This window comes from Malaya genurostris, chromosome 1, assembly GCF_030247185.1.
Source record: "Malaya genurostris strain Urasoe2022 chromosome 1, Malgen_1.1, whole genome shotgun sequence".
Lineage (NCBI taxonomy): Eukaryota > Metazoa > Arthropoda > Insecta > Diptera > Culicidae > Malaya > Malaya genurostris.
This window is the reverse complement of record NC_080570.1, coordinates 158570933-158593588: the sequence shown is the minus strand read 5'-3', so window position 1 is coordinate 158593588 and position 22656 is coordinate 158570933. Positions and strand designations below refer to the sequence as shown.

The 22656-nt window shown below is 41.2% G+C and overlaps 3 protein-coding genes across 5 annotated transcripts in view; 1 reads left to right on the top strand and 2 right to left on the bottom strand.

The window, feature by feature from the left end:
- Window positions 1-2189: 2189 nt before the first annotated feature.
- Window positions 2190-4524, bottom strand: LOC131426459 (myosin regulatory light chain sqh). Of its 2 annotated transcripts, none has more exons than XM_058589202.1 (2): window positions 4388-4524; window positions 2190-3086 (listed from the first exon to the last, which is right to left on the bottom strand). In XM_058589202.1, exon 2 carries the CDS (start codon window positions 3047-3049, stop codon window positions 2525-2527), a length of 525 nt encoding a protein of 174 aa, XP_058445185.1. In that variant the 5' UTR covers window positions 3050-3086; window positions 4388-4524; the 3' UTR covers window positions 2190-2524. The 2 variants fall into 2 exon arrangements, with proteins under 2 accessions (XP_058445185.1, XP_058445184.1); XM_058589201.1 differs by lacking the exon at window positions 4388-4524 and adding an exon at window positions 3485-3635.
- A 7602-nt stretch (window positions 4525-12126) lies between these two features.
- LOC131426455 (peroxisome biogenesis factor 10) lies at window positions 12127-13771 on the top strand. Of its 2 annotated transcripts, none has more exons than XM_058589196.1 (4): window positions 12127-12251; window positions 12439-12712; window positions 12780-13022; window positions 13087-13771. In XM_058589196.1, the coding sequence occupies exons 2-4, from the start codon at window positions 12440-12442 to the stop codon at window positions 13477-13479; spliced, it is 909 nt and encodes a 302-aa protein (XP_058445179.1). In that variant the 5' UTR covers window positions 12127-12251; window position 12439; the 3' UTR covers window positions 13480-13771. The 2 variants fall into 2 exon arrangements, with proteins under 2 accessions (XP_058445179.1, XP_058445178.1); XM_058589195.1 differs by having other exon boundaries at window positions 12146-12364.
- LOC131426454 (CUB and sushi domain-containing protein 3) overlaps window positions 13523-22656 on the bottom strand; it is a 68001-nt gene continuing 58867 nt past the window's right edge. Inside the window, exons 3-10 of the mRNA XM_058589194.1 lie at window positions 17248-17817; window positions 17040-17192; window positions 16364-16690; window positions 15770-16300; window positions 15118-15711; window positions 14702-15055; window positions 14459-14638; window positions 13523-14397 (exon numbers count right to left, since the gene is read on the bottom strand). Coding sequence (XP_058445177.1) covers window positions 13886-14397; window positions 14459-14638; window positions 14702-15055; window positions 15118-15711; window positions 15770-16300; window positions 16364-16690; window positions 17040-17192; window positions 17248-17817 — 3221 coding nt within the window. The 3' untranslated portion in view covers window positions 13523-13885. The remainder of the gene's footprint in view (window positions 14398-14458; window positions 14639-14701; window positions 15056-15117; window positions 15712-15769; window positions 16301-16363; window positions 16691-17039; window positions 17193-17247; window positions 17818-22656) is intronic.

The following is a 22656-nucleotide window of genomic DNA, read 5'->3' as shown; positions in this document are numbered from 1 at the left end:
CAACCCTCTAGCTCTGTATTGAGCTGATTTGGCCACTAGTCACTATGTAAAACCCCCCCTAGAAAGGTGTAAGGTACAAGAGGTCAAATACGTGCCAAAATTAGTCAAATCACCAAACCTGATGATTTCAAGAGAAGTTGACAGAATAGCGTAAGAAACCTAATGGCAGGTATGTCATAGAAATTCAACGTGAACAGGCTTTAGAAGCAATACTAGATGGAATGAAATGTCCCGGGCCTCTCACAGAAAAGACGTGAATAGTTTCGAACCGTGTATATTTTTGTTGAGAACAAACCGCTGGATGGTTCAATACCAAATTTCATGAAAATCTATCCACTAGTGTTTTAATAACAGCTGATCGTGTCAGAAGAGTTCTAGTTTCCACCAAGCTATGGCAAAAGACAAGTTTCGTGTCCTGATCAAACAAGCAACGGTGAAATTGAATGATTTGCGGTTGATGCATCATCCCCCATATTCTTGAGACCTGGCCCCCAACAACTAAAGGGTGATTTTTTAAGAGCTTGAGAACTTTTTTAAACAATAAAACGCATAAAATTTGCAAAATCTCATCGGTTCTTTATTTTAAACGTTAGATTGGTACATGACATTTACTTTTTGAAGATAATTTCATTTAAATGTTGACCGCGGCTGCGTCTTAGGTGGTCCATTCGGAAAATCCGCTTTTTTATCGACAAATTTTGTTCAGCGATGAGGCTCATTTCTGGTTGAATGGCTACGTAAATAAGCAAAATTGCCGCATTTGGAGTGAAGAGCAACCAGAAGCCGTTCAAGAACTGCCCATGCATCCCGAAAAATGCACTGTTTGGTGTGGTTTGTACGCTGGTGGAATCATTGGACCGTATTTTTTCAAAGATGCTGTTGGACGCAACGTTACAGTGAATGGCGATCGCTATCATTCGATGCTAACAAACTTTTTGTTGCCAAAAATGGAAGAACTGAACTTGGTAGACATGTGGTTTCAACAAGATGGCGCTACATGCCACACAGCTCGCGATTCTATGGCCATTTTGAGGGAAAACTTCGGAGAACAATTCATCTCAAGAAATGGACCGGTAAGTTGGCCACCAAGATCATGCGATTTGACGCCTTTAGACTATTTTTTGTGGGGCTACGTCAAGTCTAAAGTCTACAGAAATAAGCCAGTAACTATTCCAGCTTTGGAAGACAACATTTCCGAAGAAATTCGGGCTATTCCGGCCGAAATGCTCGAAAAAGTTGCCCAAAATTGGACTTTCCGAATGGACCACCTAAGATGCAGCCGCGGTCAACATTTAAATGAAATTATCTTCAAAAAGTAAATGTCATGTACCAATCTAACGTTTAAAATAAAGAACCGATGAGATTTTGCAAATTTTATGCGTTTTATTGTTTAAAAAAGTTCTCAAGCTCTTAAAAAATCACCCTTTATTATCTATTTCCAAATCTGAAAAGATTTCTCCAGAGAAAGAAATTTTCGTTGAATGCTGAGGTCATTTCCGATACGGAAACCTATTTTGAAGGTCTGGACAAATCTCAAAATGAAAATGTTTGAGAACCGACTTTTTCTTTGTGGGCCCAGGACTTCTAATTCCATGTAGTGTTGATACTGTTTTCAGATGTAAATTCGGATATGCTTCGTGTACAGAATTAATCAAATGACACCTTTTAGATTATTTTGATTACTGTCCAGCGTAGATTTAGTCATTTGAAATATCGAATCGGTTGTGTCAGGATCATAGATTCATTAGCTATTGAAGCGATACAACTAACGAAAGAGTTAGTTTTATTTCAAACATCGCAAATAGATCAAACAACAGATGTTCCGAACGTACTTCAAAACTTACCCACCTCCACATCCAGCCGATAGCTAATTCCACGAAACCGTTTTCTTGACGGTGATGGTGACCTTCGAGGAACCATTGCTGCTGCAAGCGCCGACGACCGATGATGACGAGCTTCCGACGACGACAACCGGAGCTGACTGCGTTTCGTTGAACCTGTATTGTTTCAAATAATGGGGGGAGTTAGTAAGGCCGGTTGCCTCGAACACACACACACACACGCACATACAAAAAGACTTGAAACGGAGCTGCGATACTACGATAGAGCCTAGCACAGATTACAAGGTATGGAAAGCTTTCGGATACCGTGAAAATCATCCGGTTTTTTTCCCCGGTAAGTTTTTTCCCTTACTTAATAAAAAATATATATTCAAAAATGTTTTTTTTTTGTTGTTGTTTGTTTTGCTCTCGATAAAACGAATCGGTTGTGCGAATCACCTCGGGCTAGTTACGGATTCACAATTTTATTCGCCGAGCGCCAGGAAAGTATGATAAATGCTTTCGATTGCAATTCGGTACAAAAATTAAGAAAGAACGAATAAAGATCGGAAAAATACTGTTGATAGGTTTTTTGTTTGTTTTTGGAAAGATGAGAAGCACAATCGGTGTGAACGGGAAGAAGGAAGAACAGAGTTCTAACTAAACTTGGAAATAGACAAAAAAAAAATAAACGGATTCATAAATTACTGTTCGTCCTTGTCCTTGGCACCGTGTTTCAGAATTCTGGTAAACTCGATGTAATCGAACATGGTATTCTTGATCGGTGCCTCGCGGAACATTTCGTCCACGTCCTCGTCGGTGAACCGATCGCCCATCGTGGTCAACAGTTCGCGCAACCGTTCCTCATTGATCAGCCCGGTATTTTCCTCGTCGAAACAGCCGAACGCATTTTTGATCACATCCTCCGGATCGGTACCCTGCAGCCGCTCGCCGAACAGCGTCAGAAACATGGTGAAATTGATCGGTCCCGGTGCTTCGTTCATCATGCCCTCCAGGTAGTCCTCGGTTGGGTTCTTCCCCAGCGAGGCCAGCATATCGTGCAGGTCTTCCTTCTCGATGAACCCGTCCCGGTTCTGGTCGATCATATTGAATGCCTCCTTGAACTCGGCAATCTGAGCCTGATCGAACATGGCAAACACATTCGAAGTGGCCCGTTGGGCCCGCTTCTTGGTCGTTCCACGACGTCCGGCCGTTTTGCGGGAAGACATAATGGCTGTGCTTTGCTACCGACCTACTGTGGCTTATCTGTGAAAAAAAAACAGAACGATAAAAACACGTTCATCGAGTAAAGGTAAAGCGGTCTTATCAAGAAAGCGCCGCGATCCGATGATGAGTCATTTCTTCATGCAAGCTTTAAATGTAAACGAGACGAACAACGAAGTGTGACCTAATCTAACCCAACACCGATGTTCTTAATTTTCAAGCCCCACTTTTGTTTTTGTTTCATTTCCTCCACGGGCATGTAATTTCAGCTGTTCGTCAAGGTCTAACCGCAACCGGAACCCACGTAAAATCAAGATTTTTGCACAGATTGTGGCAGAGAATAAAGCACAACAAAGGTCTTGGCTGGTTGTCGATTTCCACCCCGATGGGATCAATGTCCATCGTGTCAGAGACGTGTGACGGGGCGCCACATAACTCACCTCACTAACTAACGATAGCACTAATTACAAAGCTGAACTGAAGGTAAGTACAAATTTTCGACGCAAATGCGCTCACTTTCAAACCACCGCTTCGCTGGACGAATCACCGACGGGCACTGATGGAATAAGCTGCGCGACTTGTCTTGCGGTGACTTGCCTCCTTGCACTTCGATGCGCATGATCGCTAGTTAGTTTTGTGCTAGTGATTTCGAGCCAGAGAGTACAAAGCAAACATACAAAAACACAACGCAGCAATTCGATCAACGCTCTCATCAGTCCAGCAAACAATGATAGGCCGATTTTGTCCGATTTCTCGCACTAATTAACCCACTATCCGGCGCATTTTACATGCATGATCGTCGTCCGCTCACAAGTCCATATCGGATCAGTCGAACGAGGTCGTCGTTCAGCTGCTGGATGATTGAACAAGCCAGCAGCAGAAAAAAAAATCAACACGAAATAAGTAAAAATAATAATCCATATACGGTCAACCATCGACGGTCGCCACCATGGAGCCTTTCCACTACATTCAGCTTCATGGTGGTGTGCAAAGGTGCCTCTCGCGGGTGGCTTTTGCCACTAGTTGTTTTGACCATTTTTGGGCTGGAGCAGTTGCGCAACGCAACTGCACCATAATTATACCATATCCCAAAAACTTAACGGATGTCATTAAAGAAAACATGAGCCATTTGAACCATGTTTACTCATCCGTGTTCATTTTTCGATAGAACAACTGACGTCAGCCAAATGGAATCCACACACACTCTCTCTCTTTGTCTGTCTCCACACAACAGACGAAACATTTTCCGACTAGTTTTCCAGCTAACCACCTTACTTTCAGTCCCAAATTTATGACCATTTCACCGTTTAAACTCCCCAGCGGCTATTGCATATCAAACTTACCGGAAAATCAAGGGAAAACGTTGAAAATTTTACAAAACAAAACGCACTTGTTCGGATACTCAAAAATTTTGCACGCACTTTCTTTGAACGATTTTATACTTTTTCACGCAATTTGACAGTTGGAGGTAGCTCACACACCCAGCCGCTGGAATGATTGATATACTGGAAGCTTTCACACGCTTACCATCTTAGGGGTGAGATTTGGGTAAAAAATAGTTGCAAACTTCTGGGTAATTAAGAGGCTGCTCACAACGTTGTGATGGATATTTTCTTTATAACTACATCTGAAACACGCGGTTTGCATCAAGGCTTTCGAAGCACTGATTTTCGTTGTATTCACATCTTGCATTTCCGCATGCATGAAATTTGGAAACTTGGATCTGCATACAAAATCAGACGTTAGTTAATAGGGTGGAAACAGATGAAAAGGTTTATTTGCTCGCTTCACCAAACTTTTCGTACTCCTTTTGGGTCCCATAAGAACTATGCAAAAATTTAGCTCGATCGGTGAAACTATATATTCGCGTCAGAGGTTAAAAGTTAGTATGAGATTTAGTATGGGACGCCGTGGTCAGGTGGAAGCGAGACAACTCAATGTTTCCTCTTGTTTTGTCGCCGAAATTTCACCCTAAATCGCAAATTTCTCCAATACTAATCCGATTCACGGAAAATCAAAAACATACGATTGTATAATTATTTACTATGCATTTGACGAAAAATATCAGTTAGAAAGCAATTCTTTCGCGAGATTTCGTGCGAGTTTTGTTAAACATTTTGTTTTCTTGTGTGTTTACATTGTGAGTGTGCGTAAGAAAAAACTAATTTAGTTTTACAACTCGCACGAAATCTTTATTACGAATCGATTGAGAAACTAATCATCTAGAATCGTATGTTCTCGGAATTTCCATTTTCTTCCCGTTTTCTCGCAATTTTGGGTAAAGTGCGTGAAACCCCGGGATTGGCAGCAAACTTCACCTGACAACGGCAAAGCGCTACCCTAAAGGAAAACCGACACAAAGTCCGAACAATGGTTCATTCCTTAAGGGGCGGGTAGGGTCTAACACTTTTGAAAAATCATTTGTTATTTTCTTTCTATTTTCTGATAGTAAAACATTTCAAGATTTTTATTTTATTTTATTCTGTGGAATTTTGAAGCCTATCGGAATAAAACTCAACAAGTTATGGGCCTTTATCTTTGCCAATCTCACACTACTAAGAAATAAGAACTTGACAAAATATTCTCAAAATGTTTCATTATAACATAATACAAAAGAAAAAAATATGGCTTTTTGAGAATGTTAGAGCCTACGTGCTCCCTTGAGTAACAATAGAGTAACAATTGAGTTTATAGACAATAAACTTTAAACGCGTTTTTCTCAAAAGCAGGTTTTGAGAGTCCGTGTCTATCGTAACTCAAAATCGTACTTTTGTATTTAAACAATTACGAAAAATAAAAAAAAATCAAACAGAAACGTTGGGGTCTAGAAAAACTTCTGCTCTAACTATGCTGCTTTGATTCGTTCACTTCTGATTAGTCTACGCTGAAATACAAATACACAAATCATGATTTTCAAGAAGCATCCTCAAAAATGCCTCTTCGCCGGCTTATTTCTCAATATACTTACACGAAAAAATGACAAAATGTTGTTCGAATGATGCTTTTTATTATACAAAATATTTGAATTTATTTTGTTGAACAACAGTTCTTAAAGAATTTGCAAAAATGATGATGTACACAATGCTGTTTCATGTAAACAAAAAAATAATTCACCTGACTTTTTGTGTAACGCTGTGAGTTTTGGAAAATGTCTTGTCACTTCAAAAAAAATCTACATACTAAGCTGAGTAACTACCAAACAACTCGGATCAACCTTTATAGCATAATAAAAGTAAAAAGTCAAATCACAGACTAACAGACATGACAGTATGAGTAAATTCTTATAAAAATCATTTTTCGTGATGCACTAGTTCCACCTATATTGTACTGCGCGAACTATTTACTATCTGTACACCCCTTGTGTTATGTAAAAGTTTTTTTACTAGTTGGTTTCCCCTCGTTTGTCAACACCGATCAGCTGCTTGCAGGGATGCCTGATTTCATCAAAATATTTGAAAATGAATCGTCACAATAAATTATTGGATTACGTTGATAATATATTTAACTTTTTCGCAATGTAGGAAGGTAGCCGTTTATTTGACTCAACGTTGTTCATCTAGACTATTTTCTATTATGTTGGTAGTTTTCACTCGAAATTAAGTGGTGGCAGACCAGAAAATATTGTAACAAAAAGGGTTCGTTTTTGTATTGCGTTGGAGGATGAGAAGTAGGCACAATTATGTATATAGTTTTGGCAATATGTATTAAATCTGAATCCTGCATGAAATTCGCATGGACATATACAAATCAATACACTACAGGTAATTCTGTATGAACGGCAACTCTGTTGGTAAATGAAAAAATAAACACAGTTTAGATGACAGACAGGATGTTTTTGATAGGGTAACGTGGCGCCATCATGACACATGTGAGTACTGTCCCAAATAAAGGAATATTCGAAATGACCGTTAAGATGATTGAAGAATCTAATTTGAGTGTCCTGTCTGTTAGTCTGTGGTCAAATCATATTAGGACCACTAGTAACAGTATTGCTAAATATATTAAGGAATGAACCATTGTCGGTTTTCCTTTAACAACTTTTTTGACAAATGTCGGATTGTTTTTCGGTCCTCGAAGGCTTTCTTCCTCGTTCCTCGCAGAGACCATAAACTCCAATTTTGGGAGTTTAAATATTTTCTTGCCAAAGATAAACCTCCTTTTAGTTTGAAAGATTACCTAATTCAATTAAGATTGAAAAATTCTTATACAACTGACTATATAAATTCAAATCTCCCAGTTTATTGGATATTTATAACTAATAAATGAGCAGTCCCAACTAACCAAAAGTTCGGATAAAAGGGACTGATTTGGCTTAAGCAGCTCTCAAAGTTAATCAATAGCGTTCTAAGCAGCCCATTTTTTAAGTAATTATCCACACTTGAAAGTTCGCGCGACACAGCGGAACGAACTTCTAAGCTGCTTCTAGAATACATTTTCAGCTTCTATGCAGCGAAAAAGTTCACGCGGAACTTGTTCTGTACTTTCAAGTTGCTAAAAGTACCTCGTGCACTCTTAAGCAGCAAGAAAGTGGATTTTTTAAGTAATTGTGGAACTTCTGGTTGCTTGGGGTTCTTCCCTGAATAAAAGTAAGGGAGAGTGTTCGGTTACCGGCACCCTTTTCTTTTTAGCTCATAACTTCTAACTCAGTGCACATTATGCGGACATCTAAACATCAATGGAAAGCTAAAGTCCCTGGCTAACAATTGATTAAGAAACTAAGTTGATTCTTTTGATTGAGCAAAAAAATTGTTATCAATTGTAAAGCGATAAATTTTGGCCATTTTAAAAAAGGTGTTCGGTTACCGGCACCCGAAGAAATTTCACTAAAAATGGAAAAATATAAGTAAAGACTGCAGCTATTCAAAGAAAAAAAAAAGAATTTATTCATTTTGTAAGCGTTTTTGACAATAGTCTTCATTGTCTGATTGTGACTTCACCTTGGCTCTCTTGGTCGAATATTTGGATGGTGGCGCCTTTGGTATTAATTTGGCCGGTTCTCTACGTTTTTTCTTAGCCGGAACATCTGCTGTATGAGCAGCCAGATGTTTGTCTCGACAGCAGCCTGCATATCACTGACAATTTTTCACGATTTGTCAAAAAAAAATGGGGTGGCGGTAACCAAAATTGGTAGACATTTTGAAAATGACAAAAAAATCTTTGGTTGCGAAAATTTTGATAGCATCCGGTATTAAATCACGAAATTCACCTCATAGATATTCAATCCACTCACCTTTTCGATTGATGCTCTTCAATTCATGATACTATGAAAAAAGTCAGAAAAAGCTTGTGTGTTGATATTCACGTAATTAAAAGTTATTTTGAGCGTAGCAAAAAGTACAAGTGACTGTTTGCTCCGCAATTTGGCACAAAAAGAACGTGCTGCTATTACACACACACATGACATTTGTCGGATTGAACGCTATCTGCTTTCTGTCAAAAGTTACGGCGGGGTACCGGCAACCGAACACCTTCCCCTATAAATAGTTAAAGTATTTTCCAAGTTTTTTTTTTGTTATGTTGGTACATTCTTGCTTGGCACATAGTAGAAATTTTAGCGCAATTTGTTGATTGGTTTGTTAACGGCAGCAGTTAATGTGAGACTATAGACTAAGTGCATTTGGCGATTTTTACTATGATAAATCCGGTTGAATAAAGAGTTTCTTTGAAAATTTGATGTGTTTACATGAGGGGCTGGGGTCCACTAGGAGATTGATAGTACCTATTAGCTCTCTCCGGACTGTACCAGCCTAGATGCCGTGTGGAATCCGGCGGAAAAAATGAACCAAGAATAGATCCACTGGGTTCCTGCTTCCATGTCGTAAAAGGCGACAATTGCAGGAGTTTCTTTTTCCTTTCAGTTATCAGATATTTTCAATGTTTTACTTCTGATTACTCTATTTTACTAAATCATCTCTTTATTCAACCTATCAATTTCCGTCTAGCTTCGTAGAAAAGTTTTATTAGGAATGATTTCTTCTTCCATGTTATTGATTGTCTTCCAAGATTATAAAATGAATGATAAAAATCAACCATTGCGCAAATCCGTTTATATTACAAAGTTAATAACAGAGATGACATGTATCGGTATATTGAATACATAGTAAAAAACACTTGATATTCATATTTCAAACAGTAAATTAATATTTTTCTCGGTAGCCGGCTGCCCAGATCAACTAATATAACCAATTAATAATTTTAATAAATAATTAAAATAATAAAGCGGAAATAATAAAGAATCAAGACGCGTGTGAAATCTGTTGACCTTTGTTTGGTGATTTAAAATGATTTTATAATAACTGTTTAGAATATTTCAATGCAATTAATCAACTTTTTTGTCTAAATCCTATTCGCTCGTTTATTTTGTATCACGTAGTTTCATTTATAAAAACGTGCTTAATCCACCTAGCAGTGAGATGATACCTTTTTTTATCAATCCGAATGTGTTTTTTTGCATGACTAAAAAAACGCGAAAGGTAGATGCATAAACGAGGGACTGCATACTCAACAGCCGGCTGTCCGGAGTTTTGTCAATTTCGGAGATTGACTGTTTCGTGCATTATATTTCCAGCACAAAGTAACACATAAAACGATAATAGTTTAAAATATTCTTGGTAGCCGGCTACCCAGAGCCATAAACACATGATAACATTATTAAAACATTTACTAACAAAGTATCCTCTCCTGTGATGCATGTGGGAATGCAGAGGATTCCTCGGATCTTAGTAGCAACATGCATCGAACTAACAATCCTTTCCCTCCCAAGTCGATCTGCATTCGGACGTGGCCGGCGTCGGTATTGATCAGCATGCATGGTTCAATACAGTTTGCACAGTGTGAAACAATGTGTTATTCCCAAACATGTTACTTCAAAAAAATCATTTTGCAATCTCAATTGGTCCAGATCAATAACGGAGTAGCAACACACGGGCGGTCTCTAATGCTAATGCTAATGCTAAATTTGATGTGTTTACATGTGTTGAAGCATTGTAAATGGTGCACAGAAAGCTTACGGGAACGTTTCTGTCTCGAACACAGGCACAGTGGAATAAATCATTCAAAAAGAGTCATGAAGTGGTCGAAGATTTTGCCCCATTCGGGACGTTCATTAACATTGAATATCGAAGTAAACGCAACAAAAATCAAGAAAATTGACTGAAAAAGAAACTACTTGAAACTTGAACATCTCAAATGGATCCATTCACAACAGTCTACGTGACATATTGGGCATGAGAAGTGTACCAGGTCGGACTCGAACTGGTTCCGAAAAACATTGCAACCTTGCAATTTATTGTATGCGATGTTTTGACTAAACACAGCATCACAGGTATCGCTCAGGCACCATATTCGCCAGATCTGGTGGCGAGCGACTTTTTCTTTTTCCGGAAACTCAAATTGCCCCATCGAGGTAGGCATTTTGAGCCGACTGAAGCGTTGGCTAATGTATTTCGCTTCAGAAGGAGCACAATGTGGAGATGAAAATTTGACATCTTTGACAAAAGGTATAACGTAATCAAAACTCATCCAGTATACTTTTTCAATTCTTTAATATCACAGATAACAGATATACAGGCTCGAACATTGCCACCTACTCGACTGTTCGCCGCGACCTTTAAAAACGTTCCACTACGTTCCGGAACGATAACTAAATCCTCCTGCTGTTGTAGAAATATTCCAACTACAACAGTTTTGACACTTATCACACGATTTCCCTAAGTGTTAAAGACAATTTTATTTCCATGTCGCATAAATGACACGAGAATTCGATCGGAATAAAACGAAAATAAACTTGACATTTCAAACAACAGCAAAACAAAAATCTAGCGAGAAGTGAATGTTGCACCCAAAGTTGTGTCTCATGTGAAAGCGGCACCCAAATAGTGGTGGCACCTCGTGTCGATCGTGGTGACATCTGCAAGTGTTCGCCATGCTGATTGAGCAAATTTTACACACAGTTTATATGTGAGCCTGTATATCTGTTATCTGTGTTAATATATAAAATATACCTCTATTATAATGTTAATGACGTAATATGTATTTCATCTATCATTATTAAAAATCTCATACGAACCAGACGGCCATAGGATTTGCATGCGATATTCTTGGGCTAAAAGCCGTGCGATATCTTTAAGAAATTCCGTAAAAATCTGTTTAATACAAATCTAAGACAAGACCTGACAACTGGCTTCTTATTCTTCCTTCCGAATCATCCTTCTCGTCATTTTCGCCCTGTGGAATAAATACCAACGTTTCGGCTACAGTGTGGCCATATTTACAAATTCTTTTAAAAACTATGCTAGGAAAAAAATTTTTATTACATTTAAATTTGTAGACTCGGTTTTTGATTTTAAATAAACATGAGAAATATTTTGGTGAATGTATTTCTTTATTATATATTAATGCTTAAAAACAATTAATTGAGCTTTGATGACAAAACACGAAATATCTCGTGTTGAACGCAAAATCGAATCCATTGTTGACGTATTACCGGATCTTTTGGAAACCGGAAAAAGTCAGGTTTGGATAGAAATGCTTAGTGCAACCACAGTGTGGAACACAACAGTTCATTTTTCTCGTAAAAGTAAACAAACTTCCGAGTTTACACTAATTCAACAAATCTTTTTTGGTTACACTTTAATTCACTAAAAAGAGAAACGGCTTGATGCTTATTTTAATTACACAGTGCTGACACTATAAACATTTATTACCAATGAGATTGAAAAAAAGTGAAACATTCTGCGAAAATTTTCATTTTCATTGGTGAGCTAGAATTATACATTTTAATAAACTTGTTTTCTGATCATCCTTATACTTGGCATCATTGCTCGCGTACCCTGCAAAAGTTTTTTCTTTTCACAATGTGCAGGTAGCAACATCAAAATCAGCCAATCAGAAACTGGTCCGTTTTGGAACAAAAACAGCCCCCCCAGATGTCAGGTCTTGTCTTAGATACAAATCAACCAAACTCTGCATAACGAATCATTCCAAAACAAGAGTGACTTTTTTTGCAGTGTAAGGTCACTCACTGAATTCCATTATACGGATTTCAAATCGAGTGGCAGCACTGCTTCAATATTGACAAATATTTTGATAATAATAACAACGTCGTGTATTCGGTGGCGAATAAATTGAAAAAATGATAAATTTGTAACAATCACAGTATACCAACTACAAAGTATTTTGTATAATTGTGTGACACAAAACATAAAGGTTTGTATTTTATCGGCTCGATGGAAGACAGAGAGATGATCGGTACTTAGAGGAAGTAATGCTCAACTTGGACTGTTTCAAATTTTCAAGTGTAGATGTCGCATTGAGAGAATGTAGGGTTGAACGGGCGGGGAAGTTTCAATTCTATCAACTAATGTTTAAATTTACTCATTAAACCTCACAACAGCATGTCGCTGTACCATGCCAACGCCGGTCAGGCGGAAATCATCCGTACCATCCAGAAGGATCAAACCTACGTGGAGGAAATCCGGTCCCAGTTGAGTGATATCTTGCTTTTGATCAGTCAAAAGAACTGGTTCAAGTATCAGCACCTGTGCAAGTTGATAGCGGAAATCCTGTACCACCACTATGCGATCGTGCACAACCTGCAAACCCTCGGCGAAGAGTACACCGGTATCATCCAGGTGGACACGAACTATGTGATGTTACCGAATAAGGCTGTAGGTTTTTTTTTCAATGCTTTTCTATCGTATGGGGAATAAGCAAATTGATTTTTGGTATTCTCAGTTGCAGATATTTGCTATTCTGCTGGAGTATGGCGGTGAGCACGTGGTCGATCGAATTCTAACCCGGCTGCAGGTGGAAATCGACCGCAGTGATGAGTTACTACCGGAGGCACGAGACGGCTTCAACAAGCTGATCGATGGGTTGAAGTTTATTGTTCCGTATGTGCGAGGATTCCACACCAGTCTGTTCTACATTTACGGTGGAAAGTATCACATTTCCAAGCGGCTGGTCGGAATTAATTACGTTAGTTTTGGAGTAGCAATAGCATATAGAATAGTGTTTGTAATTGATTTGATTTTAATTCCAGATTCTGATTCGGAACTGGCTGAAGGAAAACCATTCCATCTATGGGTTTCGAATACTGGGAGTCGTTACCTTGGTGCAGTTGGTTCTTTCGATAATTGTTAAATGGGTGGAACAGCGCAGGAAGCTCAAGAACGCGAGGGCAACAGCCGGCTCGGCGGCTTCGGTCAAACGGGTGTCGTCAACAACCACCACGACGGAACCGGACGCGGTCAGAAGCAGCGAAAGGAAATGTGCTTTGTGTATGGAACCGGCGATGGACGTGAGTACGACCCAATGCGGACACCTGTTCTGTTGGGTTTGCATACTGAACTGGCTGGACGAGCGGGAGATTTGTCCGATCTGTCGGGAGGCAATCAAAAAGTCACGGGTGGTGAAGTTGCAGAATTTTTGCTGAAACTCGAAGGGGTTTTTCGGGATTTGGATGGCGTGGTTCAAGGTTGGTGTTTAATATATATATTTTTTAATATGTACAAAGTACTCGAAAGCTCTTCTTAAGGAGTTTTTTTTTGTTGTTGTTTGATAAGCTACAAAATATTCCGTTTCCAATCGATAGCAGTAAAATTTTTTTCCTTTGTATACTTAAGCGAAATATTTACATAAAAGTAGTTACCCGCCAGGCGGGGAAACCGCAGTCGTCAGAGTGGGAGAAAGGGCCTAATAAATTAGTTTATTTTGATGATTTAAAATTTCGCCTTGGATTTTTCCGTAGTCTTAGTCTTTCGATATACAAACTAAATAACCAAAGTCGATACGATTAATAGTAGGTAATTTATCGCGAGGAACACAGTAGAATCCACCATCTATCGTACGCTGACTCCGTTAATGGTGATGACATTCCCCCTGACGGTCGGTTCCGGTTCGTACACTTCGTCGTTGTTCCGCATCTCGTATGGTGCATCGTAAAACTGCTCATTTGGTATCTGGTCGTAGATATTCTCACTGCCACCGTTCATGTGCCTTAAACTATTGTTATTCATTGGACTAGTGCTACTACCGTTATTAAGTCTACTGGGTGGCGGAGGATGCCCGTTGGCGCCTCCACCCTGGAACGTATTGAACGTCACCAGATTGCCTCGATTCGGCAGATCAAAGTTATGCCGACCATTTTCCAGTGAAGAATACGACATTACGGCCGCATTCTGTTCGTCCTTGTGTTCAGCCGCCTGCACATTCTCCGTGTTCTTCACCGGCCGGGCTTTGTTCCGATGGAGAAACAGCACTCCGATCAGAATGAGCAGAATGACGATGATGGCGGCACCGATGGCGATTCCGGTGCCCAAGCTGTTCGTCTCTTGGGCATCGTTGACAATCACTGAAACACATTGAATCACAGCGTCAAAATGACCTGGAAATCCTGCAAATTCGATACTCACATTCGCATCGAGGTTCCTCACCGCTCCATTTACCATCATCCATACATTTGCGCAGATACGGTCCGATCCGGTTGTAGTGCGGAATGCAATGGTACTCCGCCGATCCTCCGTACACCGTGGAATCGTTGACTACAATCACTCGACCGTTTTCGATGTCAGCCGGGCGCCCGCAGTCAATCACTGAATATCAAGTACCGTAATAATTATTCATAAATAAACGATAGAATCTTTTTTAATACTCACACTTGCAGGTTGGATTTCGTCCGGACCACACACCAGATAACTGACAAGTTCTGGTACCATTGCCGACCATGTAGCGCCCTTTGGTACATGCAAACTTGGCCGTTGTACCTACCTTTTTGCTACCGAAATCTACCACCAAATTATCGGCCAGATTCGGTTCATCGCAGGTGATTTCCACGCATGCCGGTGTCTCGTGACTCCAGCTTCCATCCTCCATGCATAGGCGTCGGGAGACGCCATCCAGTTTGAAGTTGCTGTTACAATCGTAAAGTGCGGCCGCCCCGTAGTAGGTGGCATTCGTGGCAAGCGTAACCCGTCCGTTAGCCGTAGTCGATGGAACGGCACAATCAACATCTAAAATGACGAACAAACCGTCAGCAAAAAACGAATTTCTAAACCATATTCCGAAACCATACAAACACACTCCGGAATCTGACCGCTCCACAGTCCATTCTCTTCGCAGGTTATCAGCGGTTCACCGACAATTTTGTAACCCCGCTCGCATCGATATTTAGCCAGTGCACCGATTTTGTATGTCTGGACACTGTTTGCCGCCACATCCGACGTCCGGATCAACGTTCGGCCGTACATCCGATCGTTTCCGGTCACACTGAGAATACTGTGCGGAGCGAATGTCGGTTCCGGGCAGCGAATCTCCTCGCAGCGTGGCGCTGCATCACTCCACAATCCACTTTCCAGACAGGTCCGTTTCGGCGTTCCACTCAGCCGGTGTGAATTGGAACACGAATACATCACTTCCGATCCGAGATAGGTTGTATTCTGCAGATAGCGATGCGATCCGAACGGAACCGGTGTCAACGGTCCACAGTCGACGTATTCGCAGTCCGGTGCTTCACCGCTCCAGTGGCCCGATTCTAAACAGGTGAGTGTGTCCTCCCCTCGCAAGATGTGACCCGGATCGCAGTGGTACTGAATCGACGAATGGATGTTATAATCGTAACCCACGACGTACGATCCCGGTGGGACGTGGGGAGTTTCGCAGGTGATTACTGTAAATTAGATTAAATTAGTTTGTTAAAAAAAGACCTAGTAGCTTCGCCATCTTACACTCGCATGCCGGTGCACTGCCCGACCACTTGCCATCCTTGGTACAGAACAGTTCCTGCGGACCGACCAACCAGTAATCGTCATCGCAGAAGTATCGTACCACCGAACCAACGGTGGTGGAATCGTTGACCAGCAGTAAATTACCGCGATCCGGTCGGGCTGGCATTCCACAATCCACAAAGCGACAAACCGGCGTTTTGCCGGTCCAATTTCCTCCCAAACCACAGGACAGAATGGGTTCTCCGATCAGAACAAACCCGTAATCACAGGAATAGATGGCAGTGGAACCCGCACGGCGTCCGGAAACCTTCATGCTACCTCCCTGAATTGCCGGTGGTTCCGGGCACCAATCAACCAAACATTTCGGTTCCGTGCCGGACCAACCTTCGGCCAGACAGGTTCGATTCTCGTTCCCAATCAGGGTGTAGTTCTCGTGGCAGGTGTAGCTGGCCTTAACTCCGAAGCTTGTTCGTTGTTCCGACAGGAAAATACCTCCATGCTCGATGTCCGGCAAGCGACCACAATCAACATCTGAAAACAAAATACGATTAAATACCATTTTTGTACGAATCCAGCTTCCCCGAAACCACATACACTTGCAGGTCGGTGGTTGTCCACTCCACGATCCCGTTTCCTGACAGAACCGCTGTCCTACTCCGATCAACGAATGTCCCACCGGACAGGTGTAACTGATGTTGGCACCGATGGAAAAATTCCTACCCACGATCGTCGTATTGACCAAGGCATCCGGCGAACCACAACTGAGCGGGTTGTGTTGACAGATAAAGTTCAGATAGTCCAAATTACAACCGACATCATTCCACAGCCAGCTTCGGCCACCGTCCAGGACCACGCAGTTCTGCTCGCCATTGTAGTTGTTCGGTTGATCTTTGCCCCACGTTGGCTTCAGTACCGTATCACCTAAAGGGACGACACACGCGGAGAGATGAGATTAGATAAGTGTCGGCTTCCCACCCCTCCCCGTCGATTAGTGCGCAGAAAATTTACGTCTATTTTGCATGAGATATGGAATCACAGTCTTCCAATTCAATTGTTTTGCCTGTGCTCAGAAGATGAAGGCATCGGCTGGGAAAAATTCCCAGCATTGTTTCGGCGGACGTATCGATTGACGCCCTCGCAAAAAGCGAAAGCGAGATGAGTCCGAAAATATGGCACTCATAATTGCCGGGGTGATGCATGCAATGCAGGCAAATTGTTTGCAAATTCGTTCCCACACACGCGGCGAACGGTACTTGGGCAGCATGCTTACCATTCACCCACTTCCAGGTGCGGGCCGTGATGCCCGGTTCCTTCTGGGCTCCGATCCACACCAGCTGCGTCCGTAGGTCGGTCTTCCGTCGTTCCAACTCGGATATGATGAAATCCGTGGTGGCTCCCCGAAAGTCGTGAACCAAATCGCCTCCTGAAAAAAAAATTGTTTCAAACCTTTGAATCCACTTTGAATCGATGGTTCTTACCGTGCGATTGGCAGATCTGTCGGGCCTTATCGAAGCTTTCGCCTCGGGTGATGTGAAACTCGTAGCAGGTTTTGGCGAACGTCGCCAGAACCGTGTCCGCATTCAGGCTCGGGGCAGCACAACGGTCTGGGGAAAACTCGTCATTGGAAAACACCTCAACCTCGCACAGACTCAAACTACTCTCGACACCGACCAGTTGAACCGTCACGTACTGACCGATCAGTGGCCGGGCACAGGTGAAACTTTTGGTAATGCCCTCATCCATCGTACCGGGATACCAAGCGCACAGTGGATTCCGTTGCAGATCCGAACTGCTGTTGCCGACGCGTATTTCCAAATCCTGTAGCGGTTGATGACCGCAGCATCCGCGGGTAACGATCCGTACCACCCGGACCGCTTCCGGTGTGAGCAAATCTACCCGCCACCACGGTGACGCTTCCTTCTGCGTTTCCGAACATTCCTGTCCGTCCGGATTCTGGTTGCCCGGTTTACCATCGTTGGCCAAACTTGCCGGTCCCGATCGAGTCGATGACGATTGATTCACCGGTTTGCGGAATGCCACGTTGGTCCCTGGGTTAAACGATTCGAGGGAGAAAAGAAAAACAATAATTAGCTAATTGATTCGGTTCGGTTTCTACAATGGAACACACATTTCATAATTATTATGTCGGTTGCCTTGCATTATTATGACGATTGGGGGCGATTGCCCAACCGAGAAAAGGTGCCTAAAACGACAGACAGGCAAATTTTCGGTTGATTCCACCACGTGGAAGGGTTTTGGTTTGTTCATTTTTTCTTTCGCCAGCAGGTGATGGCATATCAAATTGTGCATCATAGCAGGCGCATTGTTTTTTGCCCTGACCGAGTCACGACGGCCGGGGTCCGCATTTCCCCTCGCCCGCCGATAGAACAATGTGCAATTTTATGCGATCCAAGCAAGCGACCGAGAAGAGAAGAGAAGCGATGATTATTCAGCATTCAAATGATGACCCCAATCACGCGCGGTAAAACATAGAAATTGATCGTGGCTTCAATTTGTTTACATTTTTTTTTCTGTTCGGGTTCTACAGCCGCAGCCGAATAGGAAAAAAAATAACCACGCATTTGGTACACCAAATTAATTTGCACTGTGATTGGGTAGTGCTAATGGATGTGATCACCTCGACGTGATCTCCTGAAGGTGAGTGCAATGTTTATGTTTATGCCGCTGATTTGGAACATCTCGAAAATCAGCATTTATTTTTGGAAGACACAGAGACAACGTCTAAAATAACTGCAGAACCTTCGACGAGTTAGCGGAAATAAGCTCTTTGTGCAGTTTGCAATAAGAGACAGGCTTCAACAATTTGAAATCTCTTCTGGCGGTGTTAATCTGACTAAAAACAAAATCAAAATGAAAATTCCACCTAGTGGTGTGAAAATGCCTTTCTCTTGTCATCATTAAAATCGTTTTTTTTATGAAGATTGTTTCTGATATGAATTTGAACTAATTTTTTATATAAATTTAGCGCTCACATGACATATTCGGCCACATTTCCCAAATCAAAAGCTTCAGCAATAGCACACTTCAACTTGATCATTGATCCTTGTCTGAAATAATTGTACCGATAGAAAAAAGTTTCATTTGTCGGTTAGGTCACTTATACGATTATATCTCTGGAACCTGCCAGTGCCAGACATATGTATAATCTTCAAATTCGATCCACAACCCAAAATAAGTCTCGAACGAGCCTAAAATTGTTGAAATTGGTTCATCCACCCATCTGAGAAAATACCCATGCAACAACGGAGCATTATAAACCAATATTATTTCAGCATTAAAAAAGTTGATTAATTAGGTTTTGCACGAAAATGACATAACCTCACAAAATGAACTTTTTTTGACAGCCGCCGTGTATTTGTTTACAGTCTAAAAGTTCAACAGAGGTTCATCGTTTGAATTCAAAAATTGCAAGTCGCCTCACACTAAACAGATTTTGCAAAAAAGTAAACAAAGATTATATCTTAAGCAGTATCTTCAAGTAAATGCGAAATGTTTCAGCAATAAAACTTTGAAATAATATTAAAATATTTATTTCTCAGACATTAACGTATAAAATACAATCAAGATAAAAATAGCAATTTGTCATTTTCGTTTCTTTTCCTCCAGTTGCTTCTTCTTTCGTAGTTCTGCTTTTCTTTGTTTTACTTCAATTTCTTTAGCTTTTTCTTCTTGTAGTGCTTTGTGATATTGTAGTCTACGGCGTGAGGTAAGAACAGCCGGGCTTCGATTTTTAAAGCGTCTGTTTCCGGTTCTATGTTCTGGTGACGTTAAAAATTGAGACAACGAAATTTGTGAAATATTCTCACAGATTTCATCAGTTAAATTGTTTTGTTGAATAATATTTAAATCTGAAACACATTCTCTCAGTGGATCTTCACTGGTTGACTGATAAAAGTCCAACATTCCGCTTTCATGTGGCTCTTGTTTGTCCAAATATTCTACCTCTGTTTCAGATTCCACATTGTACAGACTGACAAATTCTGCAATATGCATGTTTGGCTCTATAGCGTCTTTGTAGTATTATTTCCAGGAATATTCATATTCGAAGACGAATCCAATGGTTCAAGAAGTTTATACACGCGCGCAAGAATTTTATCTTCATCATATGGAAAATCATCAGATTATTTCTTTTGTAAAGCGATATACGGTCGGACCCTATCAATGTTAAAATTTCCACAGCTTTCGATCGTACAATGGGAAATGTTAGTGAAGTAATTTGTCGAGTATCCGTTCCTTTATTCTCAAAATTTTCGCCAACTGGACGACAGTGCGCCAAACATTTACTGTAGTCGATATTATTTTCATTGAATGGATATAGTCCACACGCTTTGAATCCGGTTTGTATTATTTTACTCTCAACTGATTTAATAGCTTTCGCAAGAAGCGGAGCAAAATTTTCTGTTTTTAAATATTTATTAGGATTTAAACATTTCCAATCATCTACCACTTTAAGCCATGAACTTTTCATAGGTTTGAATAGCGCAACATCAAGGGGCTGTAGTATTCTAGTGCAGTTTGCATACAGGCAAACTAAGTGTATGCCCATCTTGCGGCATTCTTCCGCAGTATGCGAAGAATGACCATCAATAAAATATATAGCTGGTAGCGCATTTTCCTTTGCCAACTGCGGTTGAAGTATAAACTTGATATATTTTAAGAAGCACGATCTTGTCATCCAACCAGAATCGGTTTTAGCTAGTCCCCAATCAGCAGGTACACTTCGAGTTATGTCGGTTGGTATTTTAGTCGTGAATACGACTTACTTTACTATGGGGCGCCTTTTCAAAATTAGCCATATGGAAGAATGGGCAGAACTTAATCGCGAATATCTCGACTTGTATTAATGGTAGCAACATAATTCTTTCACCATTTCATCAAAAATATGATCAGGAATTTAGGATAATATTTTGAACAGTGTGCGATAACCACAAACAACTCAAAAATTAAGTTTTCTTAAAATTTGAAAACAACGCGGAAAACTCTTTACTTTCGCTTGGGTTTTTCGCGCAAGGACGACGATTTTGAGGTAGTCAGGCATATATCTTTAACTGAATGCGTATAAAAGGGGAACCGTGGTCGAAAATCGATCATTTCTTTTCGTGCGTTCGATGGAAGCAGACGTCGTGGGAGTGGAATCATCAACCAGCAGCGACAGAGAATGCACCTTCTGCGTGGTTAATAAAAACCTCAAACGCTCAGGTCGCATCTCTCATTCGCTTGCTGGCCATCGAGGCGAGAGGACCTTAACCAGCAGCAGCAGCGAGAGTTAACCAGCAGCGACGGAGAATGCACCTTCTGCGTGGTTAATAAAAACCTCAAACGCTCAGGTCGCATCTCTGTTCCACAGAAGGATGAAATTAATTTCCCACGGCTCCCACCGAAGAGGGATATTCCGAATTTGCCGCCACTTCCTCGCAGCAATCCAAAGACTTCAGCCGCTGGATCTCAAAAAGAATTCCTCAAGAATCCCTCCTGGATGGGGCAATAATCAACCACAAGCAAAGGATGACTCTGGTGATTTATTCTCTGCTGAACAACTGATCGTCATTTTTGAAACAATGACAACAAAACTACGAAACTGCAGAACGCGGTTAGATCAAATCAACGCCTTAGGCAAATTCATCATCGAATATGCAATATAATGAGTTGGTTATAGTAAATTGGAATGCTTGCTCACTCAGGAGCAAAACTGTTGAATTGTCCGACAATCACAGTCGCTCGTGAAAGGACGGTTCCAGTACAACATATGCCGAGTTGCTCTCTTCAAATCGACAGTGTCACCAAGGAACTCATCCGACTTCGGAATATCTACCGGAGGCAGTATCAACGAACTGGCATCCTAGATAGGAAGACTACTTATAACAACTTAACTAGGATAATCCAGGAACGGATATCTGAGCTTCGCAACAGGAACTTCCAGCAAAAGCTTCGAGAAATTCTCCCACATTCAAAGCCCTTCTGGTCCTTAACGAAGGTGCTTAAGAAAAAACCGAAGCCTATTCCTCCTCTGATGTCACCCCAGGACGCAGCTGAAGGAATACCTTTAATCACACCAGTAGAGAAGGCAAATGCGCTAGGCCAGCAGTTTGTGTGTTCTCACAATTTAGGACTTAACATTGTTAGTCCATATGAAAGAGCCGTTGCTGATAGCGTAGCTGAGGTTGACCAATCAGACAGCTTGGTTCCTGAGGAAAGTAGAGTCACTGCGAATGAGCTGATGGCTTTTGTGAAAAAATCCAAGAATATGAAGGCCCCCGGTTTCGACAACACATTCAACATTGAGCTGAAACATTTGAGTATTCGCTCATTTGTCTTCTTAGCTAAAATTTTTAACAGGTGCTGGGAGCTTGGTTACTTCCCTTCAATGTGGAAGTTAGCTAAAGTTATCCCAGTTTTGAAACCGGGGAAAGATCCTTCCTTTTCCAAGAGCTATCGGCCCATCAGCTTACTCTCTGCCCTATCCAAGCTGTTTGAAAAGTCAATACAAAGGCGAATTCTTGCTTTCGCAGATGAACAGGATATATTTCTGGAAGAACAGTTTGGGTTCCGGAAAGGAAGATCCACCATCCACCAACTCACAAGGGTTAACAACGTCATCCAGCAAAACAAATCAGTGTCCAAAACGACTGCCATGGCAATATTGGATATTGAAAAGGCATTCGATAATGTGTGGCACGATGGACTGGTGTTCAAACTGCATCGGTATAATTTTCCCATGTATCTTATTAAAATTATCAAAAATTATCTTGCAGATAGAGCATTCCAGGTTTCTCTGAATAATGCACTTTCAGAAAGATTTACTATTCCTGCTGGTGTACCCCAGGGAAGTATCCTAGGTCCCATTCTATACAACATTTTCACATCAG